The 12,552-nt window shown below is 60.5% G+C and overlaps 1 protein-coding gene across 3 annotated transcripts; it reads left to right on the top strand.

Moving 5' to 3' along the window:
- The first annotated feature begins 6,071 nt into the window (after positions 1–6,071).
- LOC125686221 (tRNA nuclease CdiA-2-like) lies at positions 6,072–12,145 on the top strand. 3 transcript variants are annotated; one of them, XM_048929970.1, is made up of 3 exons: positions 6,072–8,435; positions 8,781–8,841; positions 9,037–12,145. In XM_048929970.1, exons 1-3 carry the CDS (start codon positions 7,229–7,231, stop codon positions 10,646–10,648), a joined length of 2,880 nt encoding a protein of 959 aa, XP_048785927.1. In that variant the 5' UTR covers positions 6,072–7,228; the 3' UTR covers positions 10,649–12,145. The 3 variants fall into 3 exon arrangements, with proteins under 3 accessions (XP_048785927.1, XP_048785926.1, XP_048785925.1); XM_048929969.1 differs by having other exon boundaries at positions 8,781–12,145; XM_048929968.1 differs by having other exon boundaries at positions 6,072–12,145.
- The last annotated feature ends 407 nt before the right edge of the window (positions 12,146–12,552 follow it).

Raw genomic sequence — 12,552 nt, 5'->3', positions numbered from 1 at the left:
TAATCCATAGGGGGGAGGGAGAGAAGTATTATGGGATGGGGTCATGGGGGGCTATTATGGGATGGAGAGGGAGGGAGAAGTATTATGGGATGGCGTGGGGGGGGTTTATGGGGTTGGGGGGTCCATGAGGTTGGTGGGGGGGGTGGAGAAGTATTATGGGATTGGGGTGTGGGGTTTGGGGCATTATAGGATGGCCGGGGAGAGTCTATGGGAGTGGGGGGTTCATAGGAAGAAGAGGGGAGAGTATTATGGGATGGGGTCGTGGGGGGGGCGGGTTTATGGGGTAGGGGACTCTGGAGGGTTTGGGGTATTATGGGATGGCTGGGGGAGGGTCTATAGGAGGGAGGGGGGTTCATAGGGTGGGAGAGGGGATGGGTATTATGGGATGGCGGGGGGGGAGGGTATTATGGGATGGGGAGGGGGAAGGAGTATTATGGGGTGGGGGGTGGAGGTCTACAGGTGGTAGGGGTCCATGGGGGGTGGGGAGAGAAGTATTACGGGATGGGGGCTTGGGCGGAGAGGAGGAGTAATGGGATGGGTGGGGGGGGGGTCTATGGGGCTTGGGGGTGCATGGGGTCGGGGGTGTGGAGGGCTATTATGGGATGGGGGTGCGTTGTTTGTGTGGGGGTGGTCCGGAGGGTTTGGGGTATTATGGGATAGAGGGAGGGGGGTCTATGGGGGGTGAGCGTCCATGGGGTTGGGGGGAGGGGATGGGCAGGGGTATTATGGGATGGGGTCGTGGGGGGGGGGGTGGTTCCGGCAGGCTTTGGGTATTATGGGATGGCGGGGGGGGGGTGCCTATGGGGGTTAGAGGGTCCATAGGGTGGGGGGGGGGATGGGGAGGAGTATTATGGGATGGGGGGGGGGGGGGGGGGGGGGGGCGGGTCTATGGGGTACGAGATTCTGGAGGGTTTGGGCTATTATGGGATGGCCGGGGGGGGCCTATAGGGGAAAGGGGAGTCCATAGGGTGGCGGGGGGGGATGAGGGGGGTATTATGGGATGGGGTCGTAGGGGGGCGGGGGGGTGGTTCCGGCGGGCTTGGGGTATTATGGGATGGCGAGGGGGGTGTCTATGGGGGAAAGGGGGTCCATAGGGTGGGGGGGGGGGGTTGAGGAGGGGTATTATGGGATGGGGTCGTGGGGGGGGTCCGGTGGGTTTTGGGTGGGGGGTACCTGCGGTGCGCGCGGCTCCGGGAGAGGAGGGGGGGGGCACAGGAAGGGGCCGGGCCGGGGGGGGGAGGGGCGGAGCTTTGGGTTGGTGAAGGTGGGGGGGGGGCGGAAATACAACGGGAATCGGGAAAAGGGTCGGGAGGTAATGGGGGGAAATGGGGATGGGAATAAGGGTGGGGGGAATGGGAATTGGGGGGGGGGGGGATGGATTGGGGGGGGAATTGGGAATGTGGGCTGGAATTGGGGGGGGGTTGGGAATGGAATGGGGAGATGGGAATTGGGGGGGGGCTGGGAATGGGAGGGGTGGGAATGGGGATGGGAATGGGAATGGGAATGGGGATGGGAATGGGAATGGGGGGGTCTGGGAATGGGCTTGGGGATGGTGGGGGGGACTGGGAATGGGAATGGAATGGGGGGGACTGGGAGGGGGGACTGGGAATGGGGGGGGGTGGGATGGGAATGGGAAGTGGGAATGGGGTGGGGGGACTGGGAATGGGAATGAGGACTGGGAATGGGAATGGGGAGGGACTGGGGGGGGGAGTGGGAATGGAATGGGGGGGAACTGGGAATGGGGGAGTGGGAATGGGAATGGGAATGGGGATGGGAATGGGGATGGAATGGGGTGGGGGGGACTGGGATTGGGGATGGAATGGGGGGGGGACTGGATGAGTGACTGGGAATGGGGGGGTGGGAATGGGAATGGGGTGGGGGGGACTGGGAGGGGGGACTGGGAATGGGGGGGGGTGGGATGGGAATGGGAAGTGGGAATGGGGTGGGGGGGACTGGGAATGGGAATGGGGACTGGGAATGGGAATGGGGAGGGACTGGGGGGGGGAGTGGGAATGGAATGGGGGGGGGACTGGGAATGGGGGAGTGGGAATGGGAATGGGGATGGGAATGGGGATGGGAATGGGGATGGAATGGGGTGGGGGGGACTGGGATTGGGGATGGAATGGGGGGGGACTGGATGAGTGACTGGGAATGGGGGGGTGGGAATGGGAATGGGGTGGGGGGGACTGGGATTGGGGACTGGGAATGGGGGGGTGGGATGGGAATGGGAACTGGGAATGGGGTGGGGGGACTGGGAATGGAATGAGGACTGGGAATGGGAATGGGGAGGGACTGGGGGGGAGTGGGAGTGGGAATGGAATGGGGGGGGACTGGGAATGGGGGGGGTGGGAATGGGAATGGGAATGGGAATGGGAATGGGGATGGGAATGGGGGGGAGTGGGAATGGGATTGGGGATGGTGAGAGGGACTGGGAATGGGAATGGAGTGGGGGGGACTGGGAGGGGGGGACTGGGAATGGGGGAGGTGGGATGGGAATGGGAATGGGGTGGGGGGGACTGGGAATGGGAATGGGAATGAGGACTGGGAATGGGAATGGGGAGGGACTGGGGGGGGGGAGTGGGAATGGGAATGGAATTTGGGGGGACTGGGATGGGGGGACTGGGAATGGGGGGGTGGGAATGGGAATGGGGTGGGGGGGGACTGGGATTGGGAATAGGGGGGCGGACTGGGAATGGGGGGGGTACTGGGAGGGGGGAATGGGAATGGAATGGAATGGGGGGGGACTGGGAATAGGAATGAGGATTGGGAATGGGAATGGGGGGGAACTGGGGGGTGATGGGAATGGGGAGTGGGAATGGGACTGGGAATGGGGGGGGACTGGGAGGGAGGAATTGGAATGGGGAGTTAGAATGGGAATGGGATTGGGAATGGGGGGGACACTGGGAATGGGAATGGGAATGGGGGGCTACTGGGAGGGGGGACTGGGAATGGAATGGGGGAATTGGGATGGGAATGGGAATGAGGTGGGCACTGGGAATGGGGTTGGCTGGGAATGGGATTGGGAATGGGGGGGGGACTGGAAATGGGAATGGGGGCGGACTGGGAATGGGGGGGGTTACTGGGAGGGGGAACTGGGAATGGAATGGGGGAATTGGGAATGGGGGGGGATGGGAATGGGAAAGGGGTTGGCTGGGAATGGGACTGGGAATGGGGGGGGGGGACTGGGAGGAGGGGGGCTGGGAATGGAATGGGGACTGGGAGTGGGAATGGGAATGGGGGAGGACTGGGAATGGGGGGGCTGGGAATGGGATTGGGAATGGGGGGGGGGAATGGGATTGGGGATGGGGAGTGGGAATGGAATGGGACTGAGAATGGGAATGGGGTGGAAATGGGATGGGATGGGTTGGGAGTAGAACTGGGATGGGATGGGACTGGGAATGGGGTGGGAGTGGGAATGGGATGGGAATGGGACTGGGATGGGAGTTAAATGGATGTGAGGTGGGAATGGGATTGGGATTGGACTGGGAATGGAATGGAATGGGGTGGGAGTGGGATGGGAATGGGATGGGAATGGGATGGGAATGGGATGGGTTGGGAATAGAACTGGGATGGGATGGGGCTGGGAATGGGGGGGGAGTGGGAATGGGATGGGATGGAACTGGGATGGAACTGGGAATGGGAGTGAAATGGAAACGGGATGGGATGGGAATGGGATTGGGATTGGACTGGGAATGGAATGGGAATGGGCTGGGAGTGGGATGGGAACTGGGATGGGATGGGACTGGGATGGGATCAGATGGGAATGGGATGGAAATGGGATGGAAGTAGGACTGGGATGGGATGGGAGTGGGAGTGGGAATGGGATGGGAATGGGATGGGATGGAACTGGGAATGGGAGGTGAAATGGAAATGGGATGGGATGGGAATGGGATTGGGATTGGACTGGGAATGGAATAGAATGGGATGGGAATGGGGTGGGAGTGGGAATGGGATGGGAATGGGATGGGAACGGAATAGAATGGGGTGGGATGGAAATGGGAATGGGATGGGATGGAATAGGATGGGATGGGATGGAAACGGGAATGGGATGGGATGGAAATGGGAATGGGATGGGGCAGGGAAGGGACCGGACCTGGTGACCCCAGTGTCACATTTTGGGATGCAGAAGAGCACCAACACCCCCCCCCCCCCGCCCCGGACCCCCCCGGCCCCATGGAGCTGTGGGACGAGGCTGCTGGGGAGCAGGAACTGCTGGGGGGGCAGCGAGGAGGAGGAGGACGGCGGAGGGATGAAGGGTAGGGGGTGGGGGTCCTCTATGGGGTGGGGGTCAGCTGTGGGGTAGGGGTTCTCTGTGGAGCTGGGGGTCATCGTCTATGGGGTTGGGGGTGGTCATTTGTGGGGCTGGGGGTGCTCTATGGGGGCTGGGGGTTCTCTGTGGGGCTGGGGGTCCTCTATGGGATTGGGGGGCTTATTTATAGGGCTGGGGATCATCTATGGGTATGGGGGAGTCATCAGTGGGGCTGGGGGGTCCTCTATGGGGCTGGGGATGGTCCTATGGGGTGGGGGTTCTCTGTGGGGCTGCGGGTTCTTTATGGGGTTGGGGGGCTCACCTGTGGGCTGGGGTTTCCCCCCCCCCCCACCACTGGGGTCTGTGGGGCCTCCTCTCCCCTTCTCCCCACCATTGGGGTCTATGGGGTCTCCTCCCACCACCACTGGGGTCTATGGGTTCCCCTCCCCCCACCATTGGGATCTATGGGTTCCTCTGCTCCCTCCCACCATTGGGGTCTATGGGGGTCACCCCCCCCACCACTGGGATCTATGGGTTCTCCTCCTCCCCCCCCCATTGGGGTCTATGGGTATCCCCCCCCCCCATTGGGGTCGGTGGGTTCTCCTCCCTCCCCCTCCCCCCCATTGGGGTCTCTGGGCTCCCCTGCTCCCCCACCCATTGGGATCTATGGGCTCCCGTCCCCCCTTCCCCATTGGGGTCTATGGGGGTCACCCCCCCCACCACTGGGGTCTATGGGTTCCTCTCCCCTCCCCCCCCCCACCATTGGGATCTACGGGGTCCCCCCACACACTATTGGGGTCTATGGGTTCTCCTTCTTCCCCCCCCATTGGGGTCTATGGGTTTCCCCCCCCTCCATTGGGGCCTATGGGTTTCCCCCCCCCCATTGGGGTCGGTGGGTTCTCCTCCCTCCCCCTCCCCCCCATTGGGGTCTCTGGGCACCCCCCGCCCCCCCCCATTGGGATCTATGGGCTCCCATCCCCCCCTTCCCCATTGGGGTCTATGGGTTCCCCTCCCTCCTCCCCCCCACCATTGGGGTCTATGGGGTCTCACCCCCCCTCCATTGGGGTCTATGGTTTCCCCTCCCTCCCCCCCTCCCAAGATTGTGGTCTGTGGGTTCCCTTCCCCTCTCCCATCATTGGGGTCTGTGGGGTCTCCCCTCCCACCGTTGGGGTCTATGGGCTCCCCTGCCCCCCCCCCCCCCCCCGCCATTGGGATCTATGGGTTCCCCTCCTCCCTCCCACCATTGGGGTCTATGGGGTCTCTTCGCCCCCCTCCCCACCATTGGGGTCTATGGGGTCTCTTCCCCCCAACCTTCCCCAGCATTGGGGTCTATGGGGTCTTTTCCCCCCCCTCCCCACCATTGGGGTCTATGGGGTCTCTTCCCCCCCCCCCCTCCCCACCATTGGGGTCTATGGGGTCTCTTCCCCCCCCCCCCTCCCCACCATTGGGGTCTATGGGGTCTCTTCCCCCCCCCCTCCCCCACCATTGGGGTCTATGGGGTCTCTTCCCCCCCCCCCTCCCCACCACTGGGGTCTATGGGCTCCTCCCCCCTCCCCATTGGGGTCTATGGGTTCCCCTCCCCCCCCCACCATTGGCATCTACACAACGGCTGTCTCTCCCCCCCCCCCATCCCCAACCACAGTTTGGGGGGGGGTCCCCCGTGCCTCCCCCCACCCCCTAACCCCCCCTTTTTCTCCCCCCACAGCCCCCCACCCTCTCAGCCCCCCCCCCTTTATCCCCCCCCTCCCCCCTCACCTTCCATTGGACGGTCATCCAACAACCGGAACCCATCGACGTCACCGCGGGGGTCCCAACCCCCACCTCCCCCCACCCACCCCACAACCTCCTGCTCCTCCAACCCCTTTTCCCTTGCCCCGATTGTGGCAAAACCTTTGGCTGCCGTTCCCACATCGGCAAACGCCGGCGCGGACGCGCCAAGCAACGACCTTACGGCCGCTGGCACCGAGGCAGAGCCATCACCCGCCACCTCCAACCTCTACCGAGCCCACCTGGATGCCACCACGACCACCAGGGCTTCACCAAAACCCACCACGGCCACCAGGGCTTCATCAAAACCCACCACGGCCATCACCACGCCGACAAAACCCAGCGCCGTGCCACCAAAACCCGACAGCAGCAACAGCTCTTCGCCGAAACCCAACAACGCGTCACCAAAATCCAACAATACGCCACCAAAACCCAACAACACATCACCAAAATCCAACAATACATCACCGAAACCTGACAATACGTCACCAAAATCCAACAATACATCACCAAAATCCAACACCACGTCACCAAAATCCAACAATATGCCACCAAAACCCAACAATACGCCACCAAAACCCAACAATACGCCACCAAAATCCAGCAACACGTCACCGAAACCCAACAACGCGTCACCAAAACCCAACACCACATCGCCAAAACCCAACAGTACGTCACCAAAACCCAACAATACACCACCAAAATCCAACAACACGTCGCCAAAACCCAACAGCACGTCACCGAAATCCAACAATACGTTGCCGAAACCCAACATCTCATCACCAAAACCCAACAACACATCACCAAAATCCAACAGCACGTCACTGAAACCCAACCACGTGTCACCACAACCCAACACCTCGTCACCACAACCCAACGTCTCGTCACTGAAACCCATCACCACCACCAACCCTTCTCCGAAACCCAACAACACGTTGCCAGAACCCAACAACCCTTCACCAAAACCCAGCAGCACGTCACCGAAACCCAACATCTCGTCACCAAAACTCAACGCCGCTTTACCAGAACCCAGTACCGGATCCACAGGGTCTCTGAAACCCGCCAACACCTCACCAAAACCCAACGCCATCCCTGGCAATGGATCCATGGCACCACCAAAGCCCACCACCACCACCACCGCATCACCAAAACCCAGCAGCGCATCGCTGAGAGCCACCGCTCCATTGCCAAAACCACCCACCACCGCCACCAATGGATCCATGGCGTCACCAAAACCCAACACCCCCGTCACCAAAACCCAACACCTCGTCACCAAAACCCACCGCCACCACATCAGCATCACCAAAACCCACCACTGCCAATGGACCCACGCCGTCACCAAAACCAACCGCCACCACCAGATCCATGGCGTCACCAAAACCCACCACCCCATCACCAAAACCACCCGCCACCGCCACCAATGGGTCCATGGCGTCACCAAAACCCAATACCCCGTCACCAAAACCACCCGCCACCGCCACCAATGGGTCCATGGTGTCACCAAAACCCACCACCCCGTCACCAAAACCACCCACCACCGCCACCAATGGGTCCATGGTGTCACCAAAACCCAACACCCCATCACCAAAACCCAACACCCCGTCACCAAAACCCAACGCCACCCATGGATCTACCACGCCACCAAACCCCACCACCGCATCACCAAACCCCACCACCACGTCACCAAACCCCACCTCCACGCCACCAAACCCCACCACCGCGTCACCAAGCCCCACCGCCGGCCCCACGTCGCCGCCACCAAACCCCAACCTCTCCTCTCCTTACCAATGTGCCGATTGCCACCGGACCTTCCGCCGCGCCAAAGAATTGGCCACTCACCGCCGGGCTCACACCGGCCTTTCACCGTTCCAATGTCCCCACTGTGGCAAAACCTTCACCTGGAGCTCCCATTGGGAAAGACACCGACGGACCCACACCGGCGAGCGGCCTTACCGATGCGCCGAATGCGGCAAAAGCTTCGGTAGAAGCTCCCACCTTTACCGGCACCAACGTGGCCACGCCGACGGTCGTTCTTACATCTGTACCTATTGCGGGAGAAGTTTTGGTAGCATCACTCATTTCGAGAGGCATCAAAAAACTCACGTCGGGAGGAGGCCCTATAAATGCACGAGGTGCCGGAAGAGTTTCGGCGACGCGCCAGCGTTGGTTCGGCATCAACGGGGACATTTGGCGGAAGGGTCGTCGGCATCGGCGGTGCGGTCGTGGGGTGGCCGTGGGGTGGGGGGAAAAGGGAGGAGGTGTGGGGATTGCGGGACGGTGTTCTCGTGGAGCTCCCACTGGGAATGGCACTGGTGTGGGGATGGGGGAGATGGTGGCGGTGGGGGCAGAGGTGGCAGCGCCGTGGGCACCGGTGGGGTCTGCAGTGGTGGGATCTCCAGCGGTGGAACCTCCATGGCCAGTGGTGGGGTCTCCAATGATGGGGTCTCCAGTGGTAGAACCTCCGTGGCCAATGGTGGGGTCTCCCATGGTGGGGTGTCCATGACCCATGGTGGGATCTCCAGTGGTGGGATCTGCAGTGGTAGAACCTCCGTGGCCCATGGTGGAACCTCCGTGGCCAGTGGTGGGGTCTCCATGACTGATGGTGGGGTCTCCGATGGTGGGGTGTCCATCGCCAATGGTAGAACCTCCGTGGCCAATGGTAGAACTTCCATCTCCAAAGGTGGGATCTCCAGTGGTAGAACCTCCGTGGCCAGTGGTGGGGTCTCCAATGGTGGGGTGTCCATGACCCATGGTGGGATCTCCAATGGTGGGGACTCCAATGGTGGGATCTGCAGTGGTAGAACCTCCGTGGCCAGTGGTGGAACCTCCGTGGCCAGTGGTGGGGTCTCCCATGGTGGGATCTCCAGTGGTAGGACCTCCGTGGCCAATGGTGGGGTCTCCATCTCCAATGGTGGAAGCTCCAATGGTGGGATCTCCAATGGTGGAACTTCCATGGCCAGTGGTGGGGTCCCCAATGGTGGGATCTCCAGTGGTAGAACCTCCGTGGCCAATGGAAGAACCTCCATGGCCAGTGGTGGGGTCTCCATCTCCAATGGTGGGGTCTCCAATGGTGGAACTTCCATGGCCAGTGGTGGGGTCTCCAAAAGTGGGATCTCCAGTGGTAGAACCACCGTGGCCAATGGTGGGGTCTCCGTGACTGATGGTGGAATCTCCAATGGTGGAAGCTCCATCTCCAGTGGTAGAACCTCCATGGCCAATGGTGGAACCTCCGTGGCCAATGGTGGGATCTCCATCCCCAAAAATGGGACCTCTGTGGCCAATGGTGGGATCTCCAACGGTGGGACCTCCATGGCCAGTGGCAGGACCTTCATCCCCAAAAATGGGGCCTCCATCACCAACGTTGGGATCTCCGTGGCCAACGGTGGGACCTCCATCACCAAAAATGGGACCTCCGTGGCCAATGGTGGGATCTCTGATGGTGGGACCTCCATCACCAAGGGCAGCAGTTCCGTCGCCAAAGATGGGCCCTCCGTCACCCCTGATGGGGTCGCCATCACCAGCGGTGGGGCCTCCATCGCCAATGGTGGGATCTCCATCGCTGACAGCCCCGTAGGCCTCACCACCGACCTCCCCAACGCCGCCAAACCCGGCCGCTGTGCCAGCTGTGGCAAATCCTTCTCTTGTAGCTCACACTGGGAACGGCACCGGTGCACCAACGTCACCGCCATCGCCAGTGGTGGGGCCTCCATCGCCAACGGTGGGGCCTCCATCACCAACAGTGGGGCCTCCATCGCCAATGGTGGGGCCTCCATCGCCAGAGACCCCGCCGGCATCACCAATGACCCCATAGGCCTCACCAACGACCCCATGGACATCAACACCAACCCCATAGGCCTCACCACCGTCCCCATGGACATCACCAACGACCCCATTGGTGTCACCACCAACCCCACGGGCCTCACCAACGACCCCATGGATATCAACACCAACCCTGTAGACCTCACCAGCGACCCCATAGGCATCACCAACGACCCCATGGACATCAACACCAACCCCATAGGCCTCACCAACAACCCCATGGACATCACCAACAACCCCATAGGCATCACCAACAACCCCATAGGCCTCACCAACAACCCCATAGGCCTCACCAATGACCCCATAGGCCTCACCAACAACCCCATAGGCCTCACCAATAACCCCATAGGCATCACCAACAACCCTATAGGCCTCACCACCGACCCCATGGACCTCACCACCGACCCCATGGACATCACCACCGACCCCATAGGCCTCACCAGCGACCCCATAGGCCTCACCACCGACCCCATAGGCCTCAGCACCGACGTCCCCAGCGCCGCCAAACCCTACCGCTGTGCCGACTGTGGCAAGTCCTTCTCTTGGAGCTCCCATTGGGAACGGCACCAACGCATCCACACCGGCGAGCGGCCGTACCGATGCGGCGACTGCGGCAAAAGCTTCGGCCGTACGTCTCACCTCTACAGGCACCAGCGGAGCCACCAAGGGGGTCGGCCCCATATTTGTGGGGTCTGCGGGAGGAGCTTTAACAGCACCCTTCATTTCCTAAGGCACCAAAAGGGGCACCGGCAGAAGCCGGCGAAGCCGCGACGGCGAGCGGCGGTGATGGCGGAGGGGCCGGAGGAGGAGTGATGGATGGTGGAGGATGGGGGGTTTTATGGGGGATTTTATGGGGGTCCGGTGTGTTCAGTGGGGTCTTATGGGGTCCTATGGGGTCCTGTGGGTTCTTATGGGGTTCAATGTGTTCAGTGGGGTCTTATGGGGTCAGTGGGGTCCTATGGGGTCCTGTGGGGTTCTTATGGGGTTCAATGTGTTCAGTGGGGTCTTATGGGGTCAGTGGGGTCCTATGGGGTCCTGTGGGGTTCTTATGGGGTTCAATGTGTTCAGTGGGGTCTTATGGGGTCAGTGGGGTTCTATGGGGACTTTTGTGGGTTCTTATGGGGTTGAATCCGTTCAGTGAGGTCCTATGGGGTCAGTGGGGTCCAAAGGGGTCTTATGGGGTCTTATGGGGACTTTTGTGGGTTCTTACGGGTTTCAATGTGTTCAGTGGGGTCTTATGGGGTCTTATGGGGTCTTTTGTAGGTTCTTGTGGGGTCCAGTGTGTTGAGAGGGGTCTTATGGGGTCAGTGGGGTCCTATGGGGTCCTGTGGGGTCTTATGGGGTTCAGTGGGGTCCTATGGGGTCCTGTGGGGTCTTATGGGGTTCAATGTGTTCAGTGGGGTCTTATGGGGTCAGTGGGGTTCTATGGGGACTTTTGTGGGTTCTTATGGGGTTCAGTGGGGTCTTATGGGGTCTTTTGTGGGTTCTTATGGGGTTGAATGTGTTCAGTGGGGTCTTATGGGGTCAGTGGGGTCCTATGGGGTCTTATGGGCTCTTACAGGGTCCTATGGTGTCCATTGTGTTCAGTGGGGTCTTATGGGGTCCGGTGGGGTCTTATAGGGTCCTATGGTGTCCAGTGTGTTCAGTGGGGTCTTATGGGGTCCTATGGGATCCAGTGGGGTCTTTTGTGGGGTCTTACGGGGTTCAATGTGTTCAGTGAAGTCTTATTGGATCTTATAGGGTCCTATGGGGTCTTTTGTGGGGTCTTACGGGGTCCGGTGTGTTCAGTGGGGTCATATGGGGTCATGTAAGACCCCACAGGGTCCTATGGGGTCTTTTGTGGGGTCTTATATGGTTCAATGTGTTCAGTGGAGTCTTTCAAGGTGCCCTCTGGGGTCTTACAGGGTCCAGTGTGTTCAGTGGGGTCTTATGGGGTCTTATGGGGTCATATGGGTTCCTGGGGTCTTCTGTGGGGTCTTACGGGGTCCAGTGTGTTCAGTGGGGTCTTTTATGGGGTCTTATGGGGTCTTTTGTGGGGTCTTATGGGGTCCAGTGTGTTCAGTGGGGTCTTTTATGGGGTCCTATGGGGTCTTATGGGGTCTTCTGTGGGGTCTTACGGGGTCCAGTGTGTTCAGTGGGGTCTTTTATGGGGTCCTATGGGGGCTTTTATGGGGTCCAATATGGTCTTATGGGATTTTTGGGGCCGATCGGGGCGATTTTGGGGCCGTGTTTGGGAAATAAAATAGAGCGTAGCCACCTCCAGCCTCTGTGCTTTTTGGGGTGGAAAAGGGTGGTTTTGGGGTCCCAAGAAGAGCATTAGAGCCCCTATATCCCCAATCCTATAGGGCCACCCCATAGCAGACCCCATATCTCACCCCATAAATGCGTCCCCCCTCATAATAACCCACACGTCCACCCCATAAACGCATCCCTGCCCCTATAGGGCCACCCCATATCCCCACCTCTATAGGGCCACCCCATAGCAGACTCCATAAATGCATCCCCCATATATCCCCACCCTTATAGGGCCGCCCCTATAAAACCGCCCTATATCCCCGCCCCCATAGGGCCGCCCCATATCCCTGCCCCTACAGAACCACCCCATACATTCTTGCCCCATAGGGCCGCCCCATATCCCCTCCCTTATAGGGCCTCCCCATACCTCCTCTCCCCTATAGGGCCACCCTATAGCAGACCCATATCTTCTCCCTTATAGG

This window comes from Lagopus muta, chromosome 33 (genome assembly GCF_023343835.1).
Source record: "Lagopus muta isolate bLagMut1 chromosome 33, bLagMut1 primary, whole genome shotgun sequence".
In the NCBI taxonomy this organism is placed as follows: domain Eukaryota; kingdom Metazoa; phylum Chordata; class Aves; order Galliformes; family Phasianidae; genus Lagopus; species Lagopus muta.
This window is presented reverse-complemented; position numbering and strand designations above follow the sequence as displayed.